The following is a 24,134-nucleotide window of genomic DNA, read 5'->3' on the forward strand; positions in this document are numbered from 1 at the left end:
TCTTTTAGTCATAGCACTCAATCACACTTCATTGGAATCACCTTATATGTCATGTTCTCTTTAGTGTCCTAGCATACATCTGTTAATAAAATAATGCCTTGTACATATTTGGTGTTCAATTATTATTTGTTGGATGAGTGAGTGAATGAAGGAGTGGCTCCATTTCCAAACTGAGAGAGGAATTTAGTAGGTTACCACAATAGTTTCTGACTTTCCTGACCTCCTTTAGGTAGCCAATACATAAGAGACTTTCCTTGTTGATTGGTATTATTTGTGAAATTTATGCGAGTGAAAAATGGAAATTCCTTTTAACAAAATGATTCTGGGTTATTGTTAGGAAGTAATTTCATGCAGCAGAATAGCACAAGAACTCATGTATGTGGTCTGGAAATACCACATGTATTGGCATCTTTATGGTATTTCTTCATTATTTAGGAATGAATTCAAGTCATACAAACTTTCCCTCCAGAAATTCATCATTTTGTAATGGTATTCAGCCCACCTTGTAGAAATTACACAAAAATGTATCCACTTTTGTTTTAGGTAACAATCTCTTACCACTTTCAAGTTGGTATTCATCTCTCTCCATCTCCACTTCCAAATTAATTCATTGTAAGGAAGTAAAATTTTACTAAACTTGCAAATTTAACTCATTGGTTTTTAAAGAACCTTTTCCAGTTAACTTCTGAGTATTAATTCCTTGTCCTCCTGTTGGCTTTTTTTCCCTTCTTTCCACTGTGTTTTTTCCCCCTGTGTTTTGGATAAACACGTAAGTTGTTAATTTATTATATAAAAATGAGTTTATGGTTATGATTGTGCACCTGGATACTTAAATGGACTTATTCCTTTTGGACTTAGTAATTGTCTGCTTTTTATTAAAAGGAAAATAAAAGAAAAACAGGAAAAGATGAAGGACTCAGTAACAACTTTTTATTTTTTAACCTTCAGCAAACATTGGACAGATGGGGTAACTTTTAAGTGAAACAACTGGTTCAACAATGGTCCTTTGATATATTTGTTTTGCAATTGTGCAAACTTCTGAACTGAGTAGCAAGAATTTGTAGTGTAGAAATTTGGACTCAATTTCCACTGGGCTGCAATTTTTTAATTCTAATGACAATTACAGGTAGCTCTAATATGGGTGGGTGGGGCATTTGATTGTTTTCTAACATTTTAATTAGGAAAAATTTTGAGCATAAAATTTATAGAATAGTACAATGGACACTCATATACCCACTACTATATTTTACCTACAATTATTGGCATTTGGTCTATTTGTTTCATCTGTGTTCATTTAGGTATTTATATATATGTTGTTCTTTTTTCTAAATCATTTTAAATTAAATTATAAACTATTAATTAAATTAATAGTTCTTACTCCAAAATACTTCAGCATAAACTCCTAAAATTATTAGCATTCTTCTACACAAGAATACCATTATCACACCTAAGAAAATTAACATCACTTCCTTAATGTCATCTAAAATATGTTTATATCCAAACTATTCTAATAGTTCCTTTTTTTATAGCTATTGTTTTTTAAACCAGGAATTAAAGTTCACAGTTACATTTGGTTATTATGTCTCTTTATTCTCTTGTAATATAGAACAGGCCCTGTAACTTTTTTTTAAAGCCCTATTTAACTTCTTAAAGAGACTAGTTCTAAAATCTGGATCTGTCTATAGAATAGTCAATATTAGTTATCTATTTCTGTATAACAAATTATCCCAAACTTAGCAGCTTAAAACAACGAACACTTATTATTTCACAGTTTCTAAGGATGATAATCTAGAAGCAATTAAGCTGGATGTGTCTGGCTCAGGATATGTCATGTGGTTGCAGTCAAGATGGCAACTGATGCTGCAGTCATTTGAAGGCTTGACTGAGGCTGGAGGAATCACTACCAAGAATAGTCACTTACATGGCTGTTAACATGAGGATTCAGTTTTTTGCCATATGGGTCTCTCCATAGGGTTGGTAACAACACAGCAGCTAATCTCCCCAACAGCAAGCAATTCAAGAGAAAGATAAACCCATACACACACACGATGACCCAAGATGAAAGCTAGAGTGTCTTTTATAACCTAATCTTGGAGGTGTGACATACTGTCACTTCTGCCATAGGCTCTTGGTCAAAAGGACCAACATTGTACGTACTCTGAATTGAATTCATAGGAGTGTGGATAACAGCAGGCAGATATCATGGCATGCTGACTTAGAGGCTGGCCACCACAGCTTACATTCTGGATTTGTCTGATGTTTCTTTGTATTGTCATTTAACTTGTTCCTTTATTTCTCCCATATTTCTTATATTATATCTAAATCATATCTAAATGCTTGATTACTTAATTTTATTCAAGAATCATTATGTGCAAGAATGCTTAATATATGATAGAGTATACGAAGGTACTTCAAAAGGTTCACAGAAAGATCTGTGTTATGTTTTAATTGTATTTTTCCATGAACTTTTTGAAGTACTCATATTTCATATTGCATCATTTCAGGAGGTACGTAATGTCAGGTTGTCCCACTTAGCTAAGATGACCTGATATCCTCTGTAAAGGTGTTTTCCCCCTTTTGCTATTAGAAAGTAATCTGTGAGTTAATGCTCACATTAATTTTGTTGTGAAGTGATTAAGCCATATTAAGTGGTAGAGCCCAGGGAATAAGATTCAGGTAATATAGTTTACTCTTTAGCGACACTAGGAGGACAGTTCTCAGGCCTCTTCAGGATTGCTAAGTGTCTGGAGAGCTACTGCAGGCTCTGGTAGCCCAAGACAAAAAACAAACAACCAGCACCTGAGTCTTGGATGTTATAGACATGGACCAAACGTTAGTTCCTGGTACAGAAATGAAGTCTTTGCTGAACTGTGTTTCACTGTATTTGCATTATGTAACATGGGTTTAACTCTGCCGTTTAAGTAAGAATGGATTTTCAGCATATCCCTTTTTTATCTGCTTTCCTTCCCACATAGAGACAGTGAAACAGATGAAATTAGTAGTTCTTTTTATTTGCCAGGCATAAATTGTTACTTGCTGTTTCCCAGTACAAGGGGCTCTCTGGAACTACCTTTAAACATATATTCTGGGTTTTGTGCTGAGGAGATAGGAACTGTAATATCTTAAGGAAGAAGAGAATTATTCTTGGGCCACAGGGAGACAATTGTTTTCCTAAAGCAAGTGACCCTCTAGCCTCCTTCAAGTTTCTAGAGAAGTTCCAAGTGATTAATACTGCAGAGGATGTGTGGTGCTGCTACTCTGATAGAGAACCATTGCTACCAGTAGTAAGAACCATTACGTGTTGAGCACAGATGTGATCCAGATGTGCTTAGCTAAGTGCCTTACTTGGATTATCTCATTCAGTCCACACAGCTACTCTGAGAACTAGGCATTAATGCTTCCATTTGACAGACTGGTAAAATGCAATTTAAAGGTCTTACCTGACTGTCCAAAGTCACACAGTCTTGAAGCATCAGACCAAGTTTCAAACTCAGGTCTGTCTAACTCCTAAATTTATGCCATTAATCCTCATTTCCTGGCACTCCCTCCCCACCCTTCAGCCCTAGACACTTCTAAGGTCTATTTATCTCTCTTCGCCTTGAATAGACTCCCCTTTTGCTTCTGTACTGAGATAATTACTTCATGGCTCAGTTCAACTTATGCCTTGTGGTACCTTTCCTAGCCAGATCTTTCTATCTTCCCTCTCCAACTCCCCCCACTCCTCACACTAAATTCCCATCATGGTTTTTCACCACACACATAACATAATCATTTCTTTAGGTTTCTGTTGTGTCTCTGAATGGCCAGTGACTACCCGATAGCCAGGTTTAGTTTCTTATTCTCTTTAACTGATAACTCCAGCCTAAATTTATATTTCCCTTCCATGATTTTCTCAGAACCTTAGAAATTTAGAACTGAAATGAACTTAGCAAAAGCAAACAAAAAAACCCCTCACATCTTAAAGGATGAAGGATTGAAAAAATATTAAACAGCCATTTCCTTAATAAAATAAATTCTCAAGGGACCATCATTTCCATTCTAATAATGAGTAAATGCCATGTAATCTTTAAAAATATAGGTTCTCTTGAACCCATTAGTAAACCGAGTTTGTAAAACAACCAAGTGAACTAAACTCCAAAGAGTGACAAGCCCCTCCGAAGAGAGATAGGACACATAAACTGTTTTACTTTTGGAAGATCATGGTAGGAAGAGGTGGACATCACCAAAGCAGGTAAAAAGAAATCAACTAAAGTTCAGTATTTTGTAAAGGCCCCAAATGTGGGCTAAAGTATCAGTTTAAAGTAACTGGAATCCCCAGAACACAAAGGGAATTTATATTCACATATTGGTTCTTTTCCATGAGCCTACACTGGTTTTCTCACAAAAAAGGTTAGAGATAGTTCAGGAGATGAAAGAGAGCCCACCTCAGTGGCCAGGCATGCAAAAGTCAATTGGTTGCCTCTGGGAGACAGACATGAAGCACTCATTGCCTTCTCCCTCAGAATCTTCTCTCATACTAAGCAAAAGCCTTAAGCTACCAAGGGAGGGCAGCAAACCCTCTCATCCTGAGTCCAGGTGAAGCTCTTTTCCTTCCTGGGGAGATGTAAAAGCAAAACCCATCTGCCTCTTGGAGAGGGAACAATCTTCCTCACCCAAAGGACTCATGCAAACACCCAGTGCTTCTGGGGAAGGAGTAGAAGTACAGGTCATCTGTGCATATGGGAAGGAAAAAAAAACTTCTTGTTCCCAGGGTTCTACACCAATACAAAGCAGAGTTCTGCTGCCACTGAAGGAGAGGCTGGAAACTTTCTTCTGCCCAAGAGCTACCACAGATTCATGGCAGAATTTGGAAGCCACAGGGTTAAGGAGGGGCAGGAATATGAGAAGACCCTTCCTCAGAGGCCCAGGTACATAGGCTGTGCCTAGAAATGAGACATACCAGAAGTTCTGAGAATTCCACATACTCCCACCAAGAGCCCAGTGCTGACTAACAAGCAATAGGAGTCTGCTGTTGGGGAAGGGGCTAGCTGCCAAGAGAACTTTCCCTTCTGTAGTGCAAGCATTTAGGGATTGCTGAAAGCTGAAAGTAGAGCGGAAATGTGGGGAAAAGCCTCCATCATCCCACCCCTTGCATTGAGCACAAGGTAACAGCAGCCCATTGCTGGAAGAATTTGAAGTGTGTGGTATACTGAGGTTAAAGATAGCAACAACAAAACCCAAACCCAACTATTGACTGAATTGACTCAACCTCTCATGCTAATAACCTAACAGAAGAAGAGACATGCCCATTTCCATGATGCTTTACCTCAGTCTCTATTATTCTTCCATCACAAGGTCCGGCATTCAATCAAAAATTCCACAGCACACTAAAAAATAATGAAACACTACTGTTGAAAGATAAGACAATCAGCCAGACTGAGAGATGAACCAAATGTTAGAACTATCAGACAGGGACATTTTAACAACTATGATTAATATGTAAAGGATCTAGTGGAAAAGGTAGACCACATTTGTCAAGAGATGAGAAATTTTAACAAAGAGATGGGAATTTTACAAAGCCAAATGGAAATGTTATAGATAAATATATGATATCAAAGATGAAGAGTTTTTTTAAAGGCTCATCAGTAGACTTGATACAGCTGAACAAAGAAGCAGTGATCCTGAAAGATGGCTGAATAAAAATTTTCCAAAGTGAAACACAAAGGAAAAAACAAAAGCATCCAGGAGCCGTGAAACAATATCAAACAGTCTAACATACGTGTTACTGGGACTCCAGAAGAAAAAGAGAAAGAAAAAAGGGACAGAAAAAATATTTGAAGATATAATGGCTAAGAATTTTACAAAATTAGTAAGGACCCAGAGAATCTCAAGCTGGATAAATAAAACCCAGATCCTCCTACACTAGTTGTCGAGAGAGAACATCCAGGTGAAGAGTGATGGCTGGAACTGTCAATTTAGTCTTTTGTCCCTTGGCTTCCATACTGCATTGGAGATCTCTCCCTAGTTATCACTGCTATCACCACACTGGCTATGTAATACTGTAGCCCAGGTATAGATATAGGAATCTTCCCTAGTGCCAGCATCACAGCCAAAGCAGGCTGGATGGGACTACCTAAGCAAGACACTGGACTGCATTTCTCAGTGTGTTCAATGAAAGTAGGAAGCATTTCTCCTGCCAGGTGTGCAGTTGTGGGAAAGAAAGGTTCTTCATCAATTTTTATTCTACGTACTGGCATAGTAAAAGCTCTGAAAAATAGGTAAAGAAACCTCTTCAATCTGGTGTATCTCTCAGTTTCTTTTTCCCAGTACCATATCTATGCCTTCATAGAATGTGCACTCTGGAAGGAATAGGCATTTTATCTGTCTCATTCATCCCCTATAACAGTACCTGATAATTGTTAATTTATTCAACAAATATTTTAGCAATAACTATGTATCAAGCACTTTTCTAGGTATTTGGTCCTAAGGACCCCGCTTTCATGGAGTTTACAATCTAGTGGGGAGATGGATAGCAAAACACACAAACAAATTATAATATTAGAATTTGATGTCTAGTATGAGAAAATAAAATGTGGCAATTAGAGAGTGACTAGGTTAGAATAGACAGAGAAGGCCTCCCTGATCTGAGACACCTATTAACATTTCATGGAAGATACTCAGGGAAATGTTGGGCCCTTAAGGAAATAAAGACAACTGTGTACCTTTAGGAAATCTCATTTATAAATTTGGATTTGTTCTTTCCTCTGTTTCTATTGGTCATCTCAGTTCCAACCCCGAGGATCTCCACTCTTTAATAAGGCACCAGATAGAAGAATGAGAGGTCAGAGATAGGCACACTCACCTACTTCAAAGACATAACTCTTCCTTGGACACTAACCAAGTATCTGCCACCTTCAGAGGAAACCCATGACTATGCAAAAGGGGCTTTACAAGACTATAACAAATGTATTTCCTATGACCAGGTGCTTCTGAGAACACAGCAGTGAACACGACAGTCAAACCTTTGGCCTTGTGGTGATTGCCTTCATGTTCTAATCCAAAACATATTAGTGCTAAGTGTAATTTACATATAGGTCTCCCATTTCTCCCCACTCTGGATTTCACTCTAGGAATTAACTGATAAGCTCGACCTAAATCTCATTTCTACCAGATTTTAGTATAGGATTGTTTGTTTGTTTGTTATAAGACAGTGACTCTTTCTACTTTATTTGTAATTGGTACCACCTATTTTAAAACTTTCTGTTCTCTGTTTCATATGTGCTCACCTTGTCTCATTAGATTGTAAGTACCATGAAGGCAGGGACCCTGATTTGTTGTGCTAATGTTTTGAACACATTTGGCTGTCATTCCAGAAGCAAATAAGGCTTGCTCCAATCCTTTTTATTGTTGTTGTTTTCTTTTTTTTCAGAAAGTTGTCTACCTAGATTCCTGGTTATAAAAAGAGAGAATAGACAGCTCAAATGTGGTTAGTGTTACTCTGTTTTTGTGGAATACTAACTCTCCATGTAAATATCCAGAGTAAAAGTCAGTGGAGAAGCTTTTCTGAAGAATGAGAATGAAACTTCTACTAGAATTTAATTGTGTTTTGCTTAAAGATTTATTCTCAGTTCTCCCAACTCCAAGATTCTGAAACCTCCAGAATTTATTTACAATTAGTTTTACTGGGAATGATAGAATTGGTAGAGCACTTTCCCATTAACCTCTCTTTCCAGAGAGGCCTTTATGCCAGGGAATTTTGCTTTAGTGCTTAAATGGTCAGGGAAAGCACCTATAGCATTGCACTAAAATTTTCACAGTCTGGAAATAAATCAGGCCACATGTGTGTTTGCTCAGCTCCATGAACACAGATGCAATGCGTGCTTTCTGCTTTGTTAAGGGAATGATGTCATTTCAGCTATGTGAAAAATGACTTAAAATGTGGTTTGGTTTTAGTTGAGCTGTCAATTTTTACTTTGTCTAGCTTTTAATATGTGGGTTCCACACTTTGACATGCATCAGCAGTTATTTATAAGTATTCCATTATTACTAATGTTTTTTAAAGACTGAATAAAATAGAAGTTAAGATATTTATTTAGCATTAATTTATAATCATTATGATTAAATCTCCTGATAATTTGAACTTGAGGAACAATTTTTTGAGAATGATGAAAGGACTTTTAATAGAACGATTTTCATATGATGGCTCGTATGACTGATATCCAATGGATAAGTACATTAATGTTTCTTGGTTTTCTTCAATTTGGATTTCAGTTCAGCAAGCATTTGTTGAGTATATGCTAGACTTTGTATTTTGTAAGGAGTAAAATTGAAAGATTTGTCCTCACATTAGGGTTTTGTATTCCAAAACCATGCTGGGCATCTTAGCACATGCTGTTGTACATGTGCACACAGCCTAAGTCTTTGAGAGGGTTGAGTCTGAATTAGAGTCTGTTAGCTTAGGCAAGAGAGACAGTTGCTTTACATAATATCTAATAGCATTTAGCTTTTTCTCACTTTTTGGAATGATTTGATCACTTGAGAAAATAAAATGGGGCAATTAGACAACTAAATTGCGTGAAGTCAGGTACTCATCTTTCTGGAATTCTCATCCCCTCCTTTTTGATTTCTATTTAGAAGCACTAATGGAAAAGAATTCCAGAAATAGAGTGGCATGGATGTAGAGGTGCTACTACAATCATAAAGGTAGAGAAGGGGAGCAGATGATCAGATGGGTCTACCTCTGCTCAAGAGAGGTAGTTACTTTCTTTACCTGTGTTCCACTGGGATACTGTAACTGTGGTGATTATCAGACAAAAGAGAGAAAAACCTCTCTTTCCCACCCCACCCCACCTCTGCTCCATCTAAAAAATATTAGTGTCACCACACATTCAGACCAAAATGGCTTTGGGGTTTGTTTTTGGTTTCTTAATGATACAAATAAACTGAATGATTTCTCCACTTTTATATCTAGAGAAGAAACTAAGGACACTGTGTTGTGTTTAGCTGTTCATTCTACAGATATCTGAGTCTTCTATACTAGGCACAGTTCTAAAAACAGGGGATCAGAAATAAGATTTGGTTCCTGTTGGGAAAATAGAATAATTTGGTCAGGGCCCTTGTCTTGGGTCCCATTGGGTGTGTTTTTAGCACATCCATTGTAAGCAAATTGTGTGTGTGGGTGGATGGAGTTAGTGCACATGTGCACCAATGTGTCTTTTTAGTTTTGTTGCTATTCTTGTGTTCTTCTTCACGAAGAGAGAGAGAGTAGAGAGAGGGTTTTAGTGAAGCAAGGAGGCAGGAGGGCGCCAGCCTCAGGCAATGGCCTCAGGCGTCTGCCCTGCGCAGCCATGCTTTCCAACTTATGGCTCCGAGGACCTTTTGGCCAGTTACCTAGCTCATAGACCTGCGTAAAGGGGTCTGTTGACCCAGCCTGGCGTGTGTGGGGTCTGGGGACCCAGCCTGGCATGTGAAGGGTTTGTGACCCAGTCTGTGAATGGGCTTGAGGGGTCTGGGAGCTCCAGAGCCAGCCCTAGCTCATGAATCAGCCCAGTCAGTGCAGGATTACTGGCAGGTAAAAGAGCCCGACAACTGGCATGGTCACGTAGCTCTATAATTGGCATCGCAAACAGGATTAAGAGCTAGACAATTGGCACTGTGTGAGGATTCTAGACATTAGCCCTGCATTAGCTGTAGTTGTGGAGCCAAATAGTTCCTGCCTTGCTACATAGTGTAGTTAAAATGTAAAGTGCCAACTAGGAGCTTACCCTCTAGTTGGGGAAATATGATGTACAAATAAAAAATAAGTAGAGAATGAGGGGTGGGGTGTGAGGGGAGAGGTTGGTAGACTAATACAAAGTTGCAAAGTTACAGTTAGACAGGTAGAGTAAGTTCTGGTGCCCTGGGGTCACAATAGCTAATAATGTTGTATTGTGTATTTCAAGATAGCCAGAAAAGAGGATCTTGAATGTTGTAACAAAGAAATGATAAATGTTTATGTGATATGCTAAACATTCTGATTAGATTATTATACAACATATGCTTGCATTGAAGTAACAAACTGTACCCCATAAACATGTACAATGAAGAAAATAAAATTTAAAATATTAGTAAAGAATGTGAGCTAATGTGTAATTAAGTGCTAAGTAGAATATTTGTAGGCTATAAGTACACTAAATCAACAAATAATTATAACACCTACTATGAGTCAGATAGTGCTAATATACCAGGGATAAGGGGATTTTTTTTTTAAGGTTTCATATAGTTTCTGTGTTTAGAGTAGAGAAAGATCAAGAAACACAGCTAATTTAAACATGAGCTATGGAATTTTTCTTGTTCTCAGTGTCCTTTTAGCAATTTTTTTTTCACTGTGACCTATTTCAACCAGAGAAATGGAAAAATAAACAAAGATTATTTCCTACAAGTAAAACTAGATGAAAAATACTGCCCAAACTGCCACTTATGTCCAGAATTTCATGCCTAATCCAAAGTCTACTTGCTTTAGGCATCAGGAAACCATTGTTCCAGGTCTGACTTTGCAATAAGTAGCTTTGTGACCTTTAGCAAATCACCTGATCAATTTATGCTTCAGTTTTTCTCTTTTGTCCAAGACATAACTCTCCGAAAGACATAGAAGAAATGCTGACTCCTCTGTGAAGCTTTTTCTGATCTCGTCTTCCTCCCTGCCCACTCCTCTGCAACTTCACCACCTAGTTGTCAGGGAGGACACTTTCTGACTCCTAAACTCCCTTAATATTGACCTGTTTTCTATGATACTTACCACCTTTAACCTTCTTTTGTATCATTTTTACATCAAATTACACTGTTTTTAACACATATTAATGGCAGTGAACATGTGCCTGGTCAATTTAGAGGATTTTTATTTGTTTTGATGACGGTGAAATGAAATGAAAGATGTTAAGATTGTACAGGGTAAAAAGTTATTTTAAATGCCAGAACTTTGAAGTACTGTTATATCATATTTCATTTCCGTGTTTTCACCAGTGGTGACAGCACCAGGTGGAAAGGATTAATAATTGTAAAATAGACAATTTCTTATACAGTAGTAAATATAAAATTGTTTTTTGGTACAATTTGAGCCTTTTAGCACAAAGTTTTTTGACAATGTATGTTGCATTTGTTCTATATGATTTTAAGACTTGAGTTTACTTTTGTTTGAAAATGGAAAGTATGTTAGATTTTAATGCTTCAAAGTGTAAATGTCAAGATTAGATTTTCCAATGTAGGCTTGCGTGAAGCACTTGAGATATATTAAGGCAGCCCTATCTAAGACTTTGGCATGTTTTTAGTATGTTATTGCTTTTATTCTACCTAGAGTAAGTAAGTTTTAGTACAGTAAAATAAGCAACCAAGTTATCTGGAAAACTCAGTTATCTGAATTTTGGTGTACTTTTATCCAAAAGAGACATGTGAATATTTTATTGCAAGTTAACATCAGAGATTTACTGATTTAAAAAGCATTTCGTGTTATGATGTGGGACTTATGAGTCTATTCCTTTGTCTGGAATCATAATTCATTGTGTCTCTAACATCTACTTAATCCTCAGTTATCAAGGATTCAGATACACATGGTTCCTGACTTAAGATAGTTCGACTTATGATTTTTCAGCTCTGTGATGGTGTGAAAGTGATCCACATTCAAGTAGAAACCATAATCAAGTACCCATACAACTATTCCGTTTTTCACTTTCAATACAGTACAGTATTCAAAAAATTACATGAGATATTCAATAACTTGTTATAAAAGTAAGTGTGGTGTTAGATGATTTTGCCCAATTGTAGGCTAATGTAAGTGTTCTGAGCATGTTTAAGCTATGACATTCCATGAGTTTAGGTATATTTAACCCATGATATGTTCAATTTAGAATGGGTTTTTATCGGAATGTAACCCCATTGTAAGTTAAAAACATCTGTACACACACATATTCATATATACATATACATATATACATATATATTGTGACATACATATATTAGATTTGGTAGACAGGAAGGCTGTTCAGTCCTAAATGTTAAAACAAACAATCCCAGGTTTTTTGGTAGTTATTCAAGCTTTAATATGTAAGAGAGTTTTAAAACATTCTTTTGGAAAACTGAAATGGACTGGCTGTCAAAGAGAGTATTCTGACTTCTTTTCTTTATCTCAACTGATTCTTAACTTCCAATAACAATTTGCAAAAAGTTGGTAGTGTTTCTTAAATGTTATTGCTGCTGATCACAAGAAAGCATGCTTAGCATTCTCACAGGGGAGATACTTTCTTTGAACTGTGGGGAAGAATTTTCTGGAATATGTGAAAATATCTACTCTAATTATGATGTAGCTTTTAGGTTCTATTAACTTTAGTTGTTTTAGCTGTTGTAGGGAGAGAATACTGTTACAGCTTTGTAAATAGCTCTACCAAATAATGGACAATATCATTTTATTAGGGCTTCCCTGGATTAGAGACATCTTTTGTATGTATCCAGTCTTATTTGTTATCTTCTTAACACATTTTTCAGAAATCGAACATGGTTTTGAACAAGTTAGATAGTGACTTTGCAGAATCATCAATTTCCAAAAATTTGAAGTTAACATAAAACCAAGCTGGAGTCATTTCTTCATGAATGCCCATCAAGTTGTTCTTCTCAGGGTCACTAGAGAACTTCATAATCTTTGGTCATATCATCTTCCTTGACCTTCCTTCAGCATTGGACACCCCAGTCTCTCCCTTCTTCCCTTGGCTTCTTGGTTCTGTTTACTGACATCCAGCTTGTTTTGCTTTACTAGTTTCTCCTTCTTTTCTCAAACTGTAAATGTCGATATGCCACAGGGCTCAGTACTTGAACCTGCTCTCCTTATGTACTAACTTTCTAGATGATCTGATCTCTCCCGTAGCTTTAAAATCCCCATTTCGATGTCTAATAGTTTTTTCAAGCCTAACTTGTACAAAACCAAATTTCTTATCTTCATCTCCACCCCATTTGCTCATGCCAGAAATCACTCTATCATCAAATCCTTTTAAGTTCTACCTTTGAAATATATCCAGAATTTCTTAGCACCTCCACAACTACCATCTTTTGCAAACCATCATTATCTCTCTCCTAAGTTATTATATTGCAAAAAGCCTCCAAAAAGATTTTATTTAAATAATTTTAGCCAAATCTTTACTGTAGTTTTCTTTTAAATTTTCTTTCTTTTTTGGGGAGGCAGGGGTTGTGCAGCCAGCTGGTAAAGGGATCCAAACCCTTGACCTTGTTGTTATAACACCGTCTTTTAAAATTTTGTTGAAGCAAGTATTTAATGCATGCTTCCACTCTTGCCTCCCTCCAGTCTATTTGCCATCTCTTCGCCATATGGATTCTGCTGTTTCTCTGTTCAAACCATCCACTCTTCTATCTCACTTAGACTAAAATGTGAAATTCTTTGTGTGGCCCCTCGCTACTTCATTGGCTGCTATATTCCCAGTACTTTGAATAGTATTTAATGTACTGTGGGCAATCATTCATGTGTGAGTGATGGAATAAATTATTTTTAGATGTGGAATATGATTTGGGATTTAAAAAATAAAAGTTAAACCTTCATCAAATAGTTTAGCCACCTCAATATAGAAAAACGACACTCTGAATTAAAATATTCCATTATATTCATGTTTTTATTTAGCATCCACTAAAAAAATTATTTGCTTTAATTCTTCAAATGATTTAATTTGAAATAAATTTATCAAAAACAAGAATGTTCTCAAAAATTTATTTCAAAGACTAATGATTTTTTTAAAAGAAACTTTAACTCATTGAACCTCTTATTTTCTTTTAAAAATGTCTTAAAGCAAGTATTCATTATGTGGTTCTTACTTATCTTAAAACATATTATGTAGGTATTTTGGCAGGATAATAATTGAAGTTTCCTGTCCAAGCTATCTATTCTATTAATTATGAATCAACTCATTTATGTATTAATCTGAATATTGACATTTTGGCATTAATGAGCTGGAGGTGATAGGTAACTTAAGTCAGTGCCTGGAGTATACTGCCTTAAAGACTTTGTAATTCATAGGTATAATATGATAGTTCTTAATGTCCTAGTTACAAGTTATTAGCTGATATTATTTTAACTTTAACAGACCTAAAAATTGTAGATAAAACTACCTTTAATCAGGTATTATTCTTTTTTCTCTTTTTAGTGTACCATTATTTAATTATTACCTGAACTAAACTAGTCAAACTACTAGAATGCCTAATCTGCATACTAGTGACTTGTTTCATTGTTGAATCAGTAAATAAACATATAACCACATCACTTTGTAATTACTACATATATAAATTTCCTTGAGTAGCCGGACTGTTTTCTCCATTCTTCTTTGATTCAAGATGATGACCAAAACCAACTTTACTTAGTTGATAATGAAGATAAGTAGTATTTTTAAGCCAGCAGGCCATAAGAGAGTGACTGGTTTGGTGTTTTCTCCAGTCCTTAATTGGTATCTCTCTGTTTCTACTCATTCTTTCATAATCAAGTAGAGCTATTCTTCTCAAAAAGTTGCCATTTTTACTAGGCTATTCGAAGTTCTCAAGCTCAAATTTTTCTCTGATTAATGGGCTTGTATCATGGTATGTAATTTGTATATAAATTATCACCTTTTTAAGTCCTCAGAGACAATGCTTTTAGGATCTTGTTCTCTCCTTTGTTTTTGTAATGTCAAGTGCTTTGCACTAAGTGAATTCCTAATAGATGTTGTTGCGCAGTTTCTGTGTCAAGGCTGTGAGGAAGTGATGTAATTAACTCCCTTCTTTGGAAATGATGTTTCTTTGTGTGTGGATCTTGCTCTATTAGTGTAACTATTTATTAGTGTCCTTCTCTGTCCTTCACTCCCTCTTTCCATTCTTGTTATTCTGTCTTTACTAATTTAATGTTTTCCTTGATCTTTAAATATTAGCATTACTGTTGATGTAAGATTGTTGATCTCATTATATCATAGAAGCTGTCTGTTCCAATCAGCATTTTGATGATAATTTTAAAATGCTGCTTTGAATACTTCTTGCTTTTAAGCCCTTGCTCACTCTGTTTATCCAACCACTCATCCATCTATCCTGCTAAGCCCTTATCCTATCTTAGTTCATTTTGATCTTGGGATTATCACTAGGCTTTGTTCTCATAATCCAAGTCAGAATTCAGACTGTATATGAGCTACATGATTCATCATTTTATCACTGAGAGTACTTGGAAGTGGAAGTATAGTACATATTGCAATCACATCATGTTATAATCACTATATGTAGTTTCCTTTGGTGATTTGAATGTGATTTTATCAAGATAATGACAATCAAAATGTCATAGTACTTTCTTATGCTTTGTCTCATCAATAAGACAAATGGTCGTTTTAGACTCTATTTCCAGATAATATGCTTTCAATGCTGAGATGTTCAAAATAGTCATTAATATTTAATGGACAAATTTTTATTGCTGAGTAAGATACAGTTTTGATGTTGATAATGGTTTTTATAGCTTTATTTCAATAGTTATGTCTTTTTGTTCCAAATTACTTCTGGACTAATTTATTGTCTAAGACTCAACAGGATTGCCCCTTATACAGGCAATATAGGGAGTTCTAACCTGATATATCATAACCAGGTAAGGTAAAACATGCTAGAACTTGATGGTTTATTAAGTTGGGTTTACTCTTTAGAGTACATGTTATAATGATTGGTACTTGCATCAGGAAGATTAATTTGACAGAAGTGAGAAGTGAGTAATATAGATTAGGAAAAAAGAGCATGAAAGTAGAGAGTTCAGTTAGGAGTTCATTATGAATGAAATGACTGTAGGTTATGTGAGGGCTTGGAGTCAAGAAATTTTATTGTTTAGTTAGAATGTCCTTAAAACATAGGAAATTATTATATGCGGGGAGCAAAAGAGGGAAGAATCAAAAGTAACACTAGGACCTTCATACGTTGCTGGTGGGAACGTCAGCTGATGCAGCCAATGTGGAAAACAGTTTGGCAGTTCTTCAATAGGTTAAACATAGAATTACCATATGATCCAGCAATTTTACTCCTGGATATGTATTCAAAATTATTGAAAACAGATATTCAAATAAAAATGTGCACACAAACTTTTATAACAGCACTATGCAGAATGGCCAAAAGGTGGAAATGACTCAAATGTTCATCAGCTAATGACTGGATAAATAAATTTGGTATATTCATACAATGGAATATATTATTCAGCAATCAAAAGGAATGAAGTAGTGATACATGCTACCACATCTATCAAACTTGAAAACATTATGCTAAGTGAAATAAACTGGACATAAAAGGACATATGTATTATATGATATGAAATATCCAGAATAGGCAAATCCATAGAGACAGAAAGTTGTTAGTAGTTGCCAGCCAGGAGCTAAGGGAAGTGACTGCTTAATAGGTATAGGATTTCCTTTAGGAGTGCTGAAAATATTTGGAAACTAGATGGTGTTAATGGTTGCACAACATTGGTATTGTACTAAATACCACTGAATTATACATTTTTAAATCATCAAAATGGAAATTTTTTATTATGTGCATTTTACCATAATTTTTAAAAAGAACTCAATATTAAGCTAGTTAAAAAGAAGCAACACTAGGACAAGAATCACAAACTGAAAGGATTTCAGGGCCCTAGGAAGTGCAGTAGACAGAGTAAAGAAGTAGCAGAGAGGGAACGTGGTGAACTAGACGTTGAAAACCAAATGTTTTTGAAAATCCTCTGTGGGCCAAATAAAATTAAACTGTGGAGTGCAGTTTCCAACCTCTACTAGAAATCGAGCTGAATAACTAGACTCTTTGCTTTGTATCTACACCATTTTAGCACAATGCCTAGCCAACACATATAGACGCTCAGCAGGTATTTGATGCATGAAAAATAAATAAAAAATAAATAAAGAATGGGCAGTAAGGCTGTATTTTTAAAAAAATTTTATCTTCATCTCACCCCTCACAACTTATCAATTTACATGTTTTAACAATCTGTGTTTATTTATTTTATTGTGGTAAGATACATATAACATAAGGATTGTCATTTTAATCATTTTTAAACATACAATTGCATGGAATTAATTAACAATCTTTAAAAAAAATCTCTTAAATATGTTTTCTTCTATCTTCCCTATCCTTTTCTCACTGCCAACTCAGGTGTGCAACATTTCTTGCCTAAGATTACTGCAGTAACTCCCTAATGTCTCCTTTCCTCTAAGATGCCCTTCTCTGTTTTCTTCAATATGTTACAAAACACAGTATACTGCTTAAAATCCTTTAAGCTTTCAGATCAAAGCCCCATAGCATGGTAGGGAAAACATTGATGATCTGGCCCCTTCCTCATTTGCTGCAACTCTTCCTCAGGTGCTTGTAACTCCAGACTTTCTGAACTTTCCACAGTTCCTGAAGCACACGGTGCAGGTACATGTTTGACATGCTCTTCTTAGAGTTCTCTTCAGACTTCATTGGTCTGTCTGTCTTAAAACTTTGGTTCTTCCAAGAAACTTTTCTAACCAATCCAATCTCAGATAGGGATTTCTGTGTTTGCTCTTCTTTGTGCCTTGGCACTTTGCATTTCTTTTATTGCACTTACCTCACTGGTTTATCATTGTGTTTACTAGTAAGTCTGAATCCCCTGTCAGACTGCTAACTCCTTAAGGTCAGGGATCAAACCTATCTTCAGTGCCTGGCACATGGCAGATAGCCAGCAAAGGCAACCCTTATCACTATTACAAATAACTTATTATATGGTAATTGTGTGTTCAATTAATGTCAAATGAGAATATGAATGTTAGATGTCATATAGAGATGCCAAGCAAGGATTCAGTGGAGTGAAAGTTTTCATGGGATAGATGGCATTTGGAATGGGCTTTGAGATATGAGTAAATTTCTGGAAGGTAAATTCTATTCAGTTATTCAGTAATTATTGAGCAGTGACTGTGTGCTCATTAGTGTAACAGGCTTTGAGGTTGTCCAGGTCCTATATAGCACTGGTCATCATAATCTCGTATTGATTACCACTTATAAACATAGACATTTCCAAGAAGTATTCTGAATTTTAGTTTATTTTGTGATTTACGACAAAGCACCACCTCTAAAACTGTACCAAAAAGTGGATTGACTTTTAGAATGAGCCTTAGCAATAAATTAAGAGATATTACTGTGGCCATCTTTCATGAAAGTTATTATCTAGTTTTAGCAAAAAAACGATTAAGTTCCTAAAACTCCTTTTTGCCTTCAGAAATAGCTTCACAATCCCATTTGAAAATGAAATGTTAATATATAAGAAGCAAGAAACTTGCTTGTTAGACTCTGCTTGTATTTGTTAGATCATTTTAGAGCTCTGTTAATTATAACTTGTAAATCCTAATCAGGTTATATTAAGAGGCTAAATAGAAGGTTATAATCTTACCCCCCCCCATTTCCATAGTCTAAGAGACTAAAATAAACACATCTACTTTGCACTCAGATTAAAAATAAACACTTCAGAATCACATAATTGAGAAATACATTTTTAAGTAGGAAACACTGATTAAGATTTGTAGTTTTAAAAAACACAAAGGTTGTGTTTTTGTTTCCTTCTATGAAAGATTTTTTGCTTTTTAACTTATGTGGGTGCTGAGATGTTTATTTTTCTCTGAAGTACTGCATGAATGTTTTTTAACCAATGCTGAGCTTGCTAAAGTATTGAAACATCTCTTGCCATACTTATATGTCGATCTTTAACATGACAGATTATAGACATATATGTTGATAAACCCACACAGAAAAATAAAAGTAATTTCATTGTGGATTCTCCTCAACGCCACCACCAAATGTACTTATTTGACAGTATTACCATGAAGTAGAAATGAGTTGCTATGTATGAACATCCTTTGGAATTGCTCTAAAATAAAAACCAGTTTTAAAAATAGCCTAATTAATCTTTGGCCTAGGCTAACCCCAAGCAAAAAATAATGATTTCCTAATTGTTTCAGATTAGCCTTAATTTATAAGCATTTAAACATTTAGAAGTATTGTTTAAACCAGAGGTCAGCAAACTGCGGCCCAGACAGACCTCCTGTTTTCATGCATGAAGTTTTATTGGAACACAGCCATACCTGTTCACTTATGTATTGTCTATGAGTGATGTAGCCATACAAAAGCAGAGTTGAATAGTTTCAACACAGACTGTATGGCCCACAAAGCTTAAACTATTTATTATCTGACACTTTAAGTAATAGTTTGAGGATCCCTAGTTTAAACCATACTGCTCTCTGCTGGTTTATTACTATAACCAAAAAGCAGTTGTTTATTGGATACCTAAAGCAAAATGCAAAAGATGATTTTCTCTCTCTCAGTGTTTTCTTGTCATTCCATAAAGAGATTAAAGCTATGTAAAATGCTATTTTAGCCATTCTTTCATCCATTTATTGCTTGCTAGCCTTGTCCTTGCCCAGTTTTGGTAAGAGTAAATGAAGCTTTATTCCTATCTTCTATAAATTTGAAGATCACTACATAGAAAAGATGTCATTATACCTTTTTTTGATCCCTCACGCTAAGAGAATTTGAGAGAGAAAAGATTCTTCTCTATGATGGAGAATGTGGGCATTTTCTTTTGTCCCTGCTTAATTCCAATCTATAATAGCAAGCATAAAAACCCCTTTTCCCTTTTCTTCCAAAGGACTCTAATTGATTTACTTGCCTTGTTCTTCCCCTATACATCTTTTTAACTTATACATAGTCCCCCATTACCCACAGTTTCAGTTACCAGCAGTCAACCACTGTGGTTCTCAGATGTCACTGTGTAGTAGTTACTTGAATGGCTTGTTAAAATACAGAATGTTGAAACAACCCTTCAGCATTTCTGATTCAGTAAGTCTGAGGTGGTCCTTAAAATTTGCATGTTTAAGAAGTTCCCAGTTATTGCTGATACTACTGGTCAGGGGACAACACACAGAGAATGACTATAATAGAGGAAGGGATGGCTGATCACTCAGGCATTATCTCAAAGTTGTCAGGATTGTGTATGGTCCTTAGACTTTTAGTATTCCTGGGAGAGATCAGACATTATGACCCATACTATTCAAACCCAAGGAACATAGATAAGCTAGAATCCCCATTTATTATAGCTGCCAGGTGAATCGGATAGTTGGGGTGATAACTCATGGCCTCTTATGACGTGTAATTTAATGGAGACTCTACCAAGTTCTTGTTCTTTGAGCTCTTTTTTAATTGGACTAATAGAGAACTATCTCTTAGTTCTTGTTATTATTATTGTTATTACTGTTGCTTGGCGTTTATTTTATTTTATTTTATTTTTTAATTGCAAAAAGAACTCTTAAAAATGTGTTAGAAAAACCTAAGCAGATATCTGGTCAAATAAATGAGCAGATAAGTCACACACCCCAAAGAAACACACATGTCTAATAAATACATTTTAGGATCTGGTTGCGGTTGGGGGTGTGGCTGGCCCTTGGCTCCCATCTCAGGACCTTTGAACATCCTGGCTGGCTGTGTTGCTTGCCTGGATGTGGGCGAGGGCATGGCCTAGGCCCTTGGCCCCTGCCTGCAGACCCCCAGGCATCTTGGCTGGCTTTGTTGCTTGCATGGATGTGTCACTGTTGCTTGGGTTTTATTATTATTATTATTATTATTATTATTATTATTATTATTATTATTATTATTATTTCAACTCTAAATTGTTTCCCTGAGATGACTCTCAATATGTTTAACTATGCATTTATAAACCATGCTTTAGGATTGGGTTGCTTTCATGGAGATAGCTAATCATATCCATTATCTTTTTCTCTTTCATCAGTAATCTTAATTCTACTTTTGGGGTACTTCTTATTATACTTAGTACCATATACAAATTATAAGGGAAATTTAAAGACCTTATAATCCAAGTCTTTCTTCCTTACTTTACAGCTGCAGAAACAGGCAACCAAATAACTTGCACGCTACTTCACAAAAAAGTTAGAATCAGCCCCCACCTCCCAAGCCATTAAGTCCTAACTGACTCAGCTAAACTACTGAGCTCAGTCACCATGGGTAGAGGAGGGAGTTGAATCAATGTGAAATGCTTGGCTGTTTGAGAGGCTACATAGAAGTTTTAAATGCACATGTTTTGAAACCATGCTTACTGGTAAATTGCTTTCACTTAATTATGGTATATTTTGACTACTGTAAATAGCTTCAAATCTGTAAAATGAGGGATAACATGTACCTTTAGTGCTGATTGTTTCTTTCTTCTTCAAAACATCACTAAGAAAGTATACAGGCAAGCAGTAGGTAGGGAGAAAATATTTCCCAAAACACATACCTGACAGATGACTGCTATGTAGGAAACATAAAGAAGTTGCTACAACTCAGTAATAAAAAGATACATACATGATTTTTAGATAAATAGGCTAAAGGACAGTTCCCAGTGAAGATACACAAATGACCAGTAAGAACATGAAATAAATTAATTAGTTATCAGAGAAATAAAATCAAAATCTTAATGAGATGCTACTATACATCCACTTGAGTTGCTAAAATTCAAAAGACGGACACCACCAAATGTTGGTAAGGTTGTGGAGAAACTGGAACTCCTCTACAGTGTTGCTGGGAATGTAAAATGGTACAACCACTCTGGAAAACTAGTGTTTTTTCTAAAATTAAACATACACTTGCTCTGTGACCCAAAAGTTCCACTCTGAGGTAGTTACCCAAGAGAAATGAAAATGTAGGTCACAAAAAGATCAATAGAATATTTAATAGCAGTTTTATTCATAATAGCTAAAACTGGAAATGGCCTAGATGTCCATCCATAGGAGAAGAGATAAACTTTGGTATGTTTATACATTGAATACTATTCAGTAATATAAAGGAATGGATTACTCACAAATGTAACAATATGAATGAATTCCAAAAACATGCTGAGTAAAAGATATCTTACACAAAAGGGAATATACTGTGGTGCCATTTATATAAAATTCTAGAACAGGCAAAACTAATCTTCATTGGGAAATAGTGGTTGCTTATGGGGTGATGGAATAGAGACTGACTGGTATAAGGAGTTTGAGGGATTTGGGGGTTGATCATGGAAAAAGATATGACCATTGGACAGGATTGCCTGAGAAGATAAGTCACTCATAGCATGAAACTGTCCAGAGGCTTATGGCAAGGGGCCACCATCCAGAAGGGGAGGAGGACAAGGGAACCTCCTAAGGGAGAGGAAGATCAGAGAGGATATCTCTGGCGGTTACATGTCCAGGTCATGTTGCTCAGTAGCATGGCGGTGCCGTGGGGGGCTAAAAATCTGCTCATTTGGGCTGTTTTTCAAATAATTGGGTGTGTGAACTTGAATTTGGTACCAGTGAGCTTTTGAGCTAATAGGTCTCAGCATACAATGAAAAAGTTAACAACCTAGGGGCCAATGCATAGAGATAATATATATAATTACTGAGAAGGGACAAGAGGGAATATTCTGGAATGATAATAATTTTCTGTATCTTGATAGGGGCTTAAATTACCCAGATGAATACATTTGTCAAAACTCAGTGAATATACACCTAAGATTTGTGCATTTGTGTATTTCATTTTTAAATTAATTTTATATCAAAATAAAAATTCTAAATAAATATTGAACTCTAATGATATGCATACCGAAATATTTTTGGAGATATGCACTGCTGTATGCAGTTTGCACTAAATGCCAAAAATAAAATTAATAAAGAGATAGAAGGATACATAGTTGAGTAGGTATATGATAAAGCAAGTACATAAAATATTAATGTTAGAATCTACATTGGAGTATATATGTGTTTACTGTAAAACTATTTCAGCTTTGCTTTATGTTTCAAAATTTTTATAATGAAACTTTAAAGACTGTTGTGTGAAGAATAGACTGGAGACCAATAAGGACACTATGCCATTGCATTAAAAAAATTATAGAATTATATATTTCTTGACCAACTATTAGCTATACTTTTATAAAAACTTGGTTCTATACTTGATCATTTGACTAACTGATCTGTGGCATTTGATCTGTTACAGGAAAAGTCCTTCTGCTAGTGTTGACACATCTGCATTTCTGTCATCATTTATGTGCTCCAGTAGGACTCTGCTGATTGATGCCCCAGCAGAACTGAAAAGAGGCCTGCAGAGGAAGGAGCGACACCTTTTCCTATTCAACGATCTGTTTGTTGTGACTAAAATCAAGTAAGTATACTGCATACTGTCTCCCAGTAATCATTATAAGATTGCATTTCCAATAACAAAGATACCTTTTCTATACAATGTTTACCGTAAGAATGTCTGGCCTCTATTACTAAAGCTAATATCTGTAGTGAGCTTTTTGTTTTGTTTTTGCCAAAAAGAAGTCAATTGTTATTCATGCAACAAATGTGTATTTAATCTCTGTTCTGTGCTATACCCTGAATAAATTTATTCTAAGATGCAATGAAGAATGTGATGGGTGTGGTCCCTACACTTTGGGAGCTTCCATTCTTATGTGTGGGGGAGGGAATTATAGATTGTGATTAGTGCTATGAAGAAAATAGGGTGCTGGGTGAAGTAAAATGGGGGTGGGATATATGTTAGGTAGGTGAATTAGGAGCAAAAAATAACTGAAGTTCGATGAAAAGCAACCAGCTATTCAGGTATTGTGAGGATAAGCGTTCTAGGTAGAAGGAATAGCAGGTCTAAAGCTGGTGGGAAAGGTTGGCCCTTGGAGGAGTTAAAAGGCCTGTGTTCCTGGAACATAATGAACAAAAGAAGAGTGACAGGAGTTAAGGTTAAAGTAGACAAGGGTTAGGTTATCAGGAACTTTGTAGGTTATATTAGTTATCTATTGCTAAATTAACCCAAAACATAAGAGTTTAAACTATAAACATTTCATAGTTTCTCTGAAGACAGCAAGCTGGAAGTGTTTATCTGGGTGGTTCTGGTTCAAGGGGCCTCATGAAGTTGCAGTCATTTGCTGGCCAGGATTGCAGTCATCTCAAGGCTTGACTGAAGTTGGAGAATCCACTTCCAGTTCCACTCATGTGGATGCTGGCAGCCTCGGTTCCTCACTGTCTGTTGACCAGAGGCCTTAGTTCCTCTGCATGTGGGTCTCTCTACAGGGCTACTCAACATGGTAGATTGCTTCCTTCAGAGTGAAAAATCTGAGAGAGAGAGAG

At 35.9% G+C, this 24,134-nt stretch overlaps 1 protein-coding gene across 1 annotated transcript in view; it reads left to right on the forward strand.

Annotated features, from left to right (window-relative positions):
- Positions 1-24,134, forward strand: part of LOC134375081 (rho GTPase-activating protein 20-like) — a 111,267-nt gene that overhangs the window by 43,929 nt on the left and 43,204 nt on the right. The window contains exon 3 of the mRNA XM_063093234.1: positions 23,008-23,172. Coding sequence (XP_062949304.1) covers positions 23,008-23,172 — 165 coding nt within the window. The remainder of the gene's footprint in view (positions 1-23,007; positions 23,173-24,134) is intronic.

The sequence above is a fragment of the Cynocephalus volans genome, chromosome 4, assembly GCF_027409185.1.
Source record: "Cynocephalus volans isolate mCynVol1 chromosome 4, mCynVol1.pri, whole genome shotgun sequence".
Classification (NCBI taxonomy): domain Eukaryota; kingdom Metazoa; phylum Chordata; class Mammalia; order Dermoptera; family Cynocephalidae; genus Cynocephalus; species Cynocephalus volans.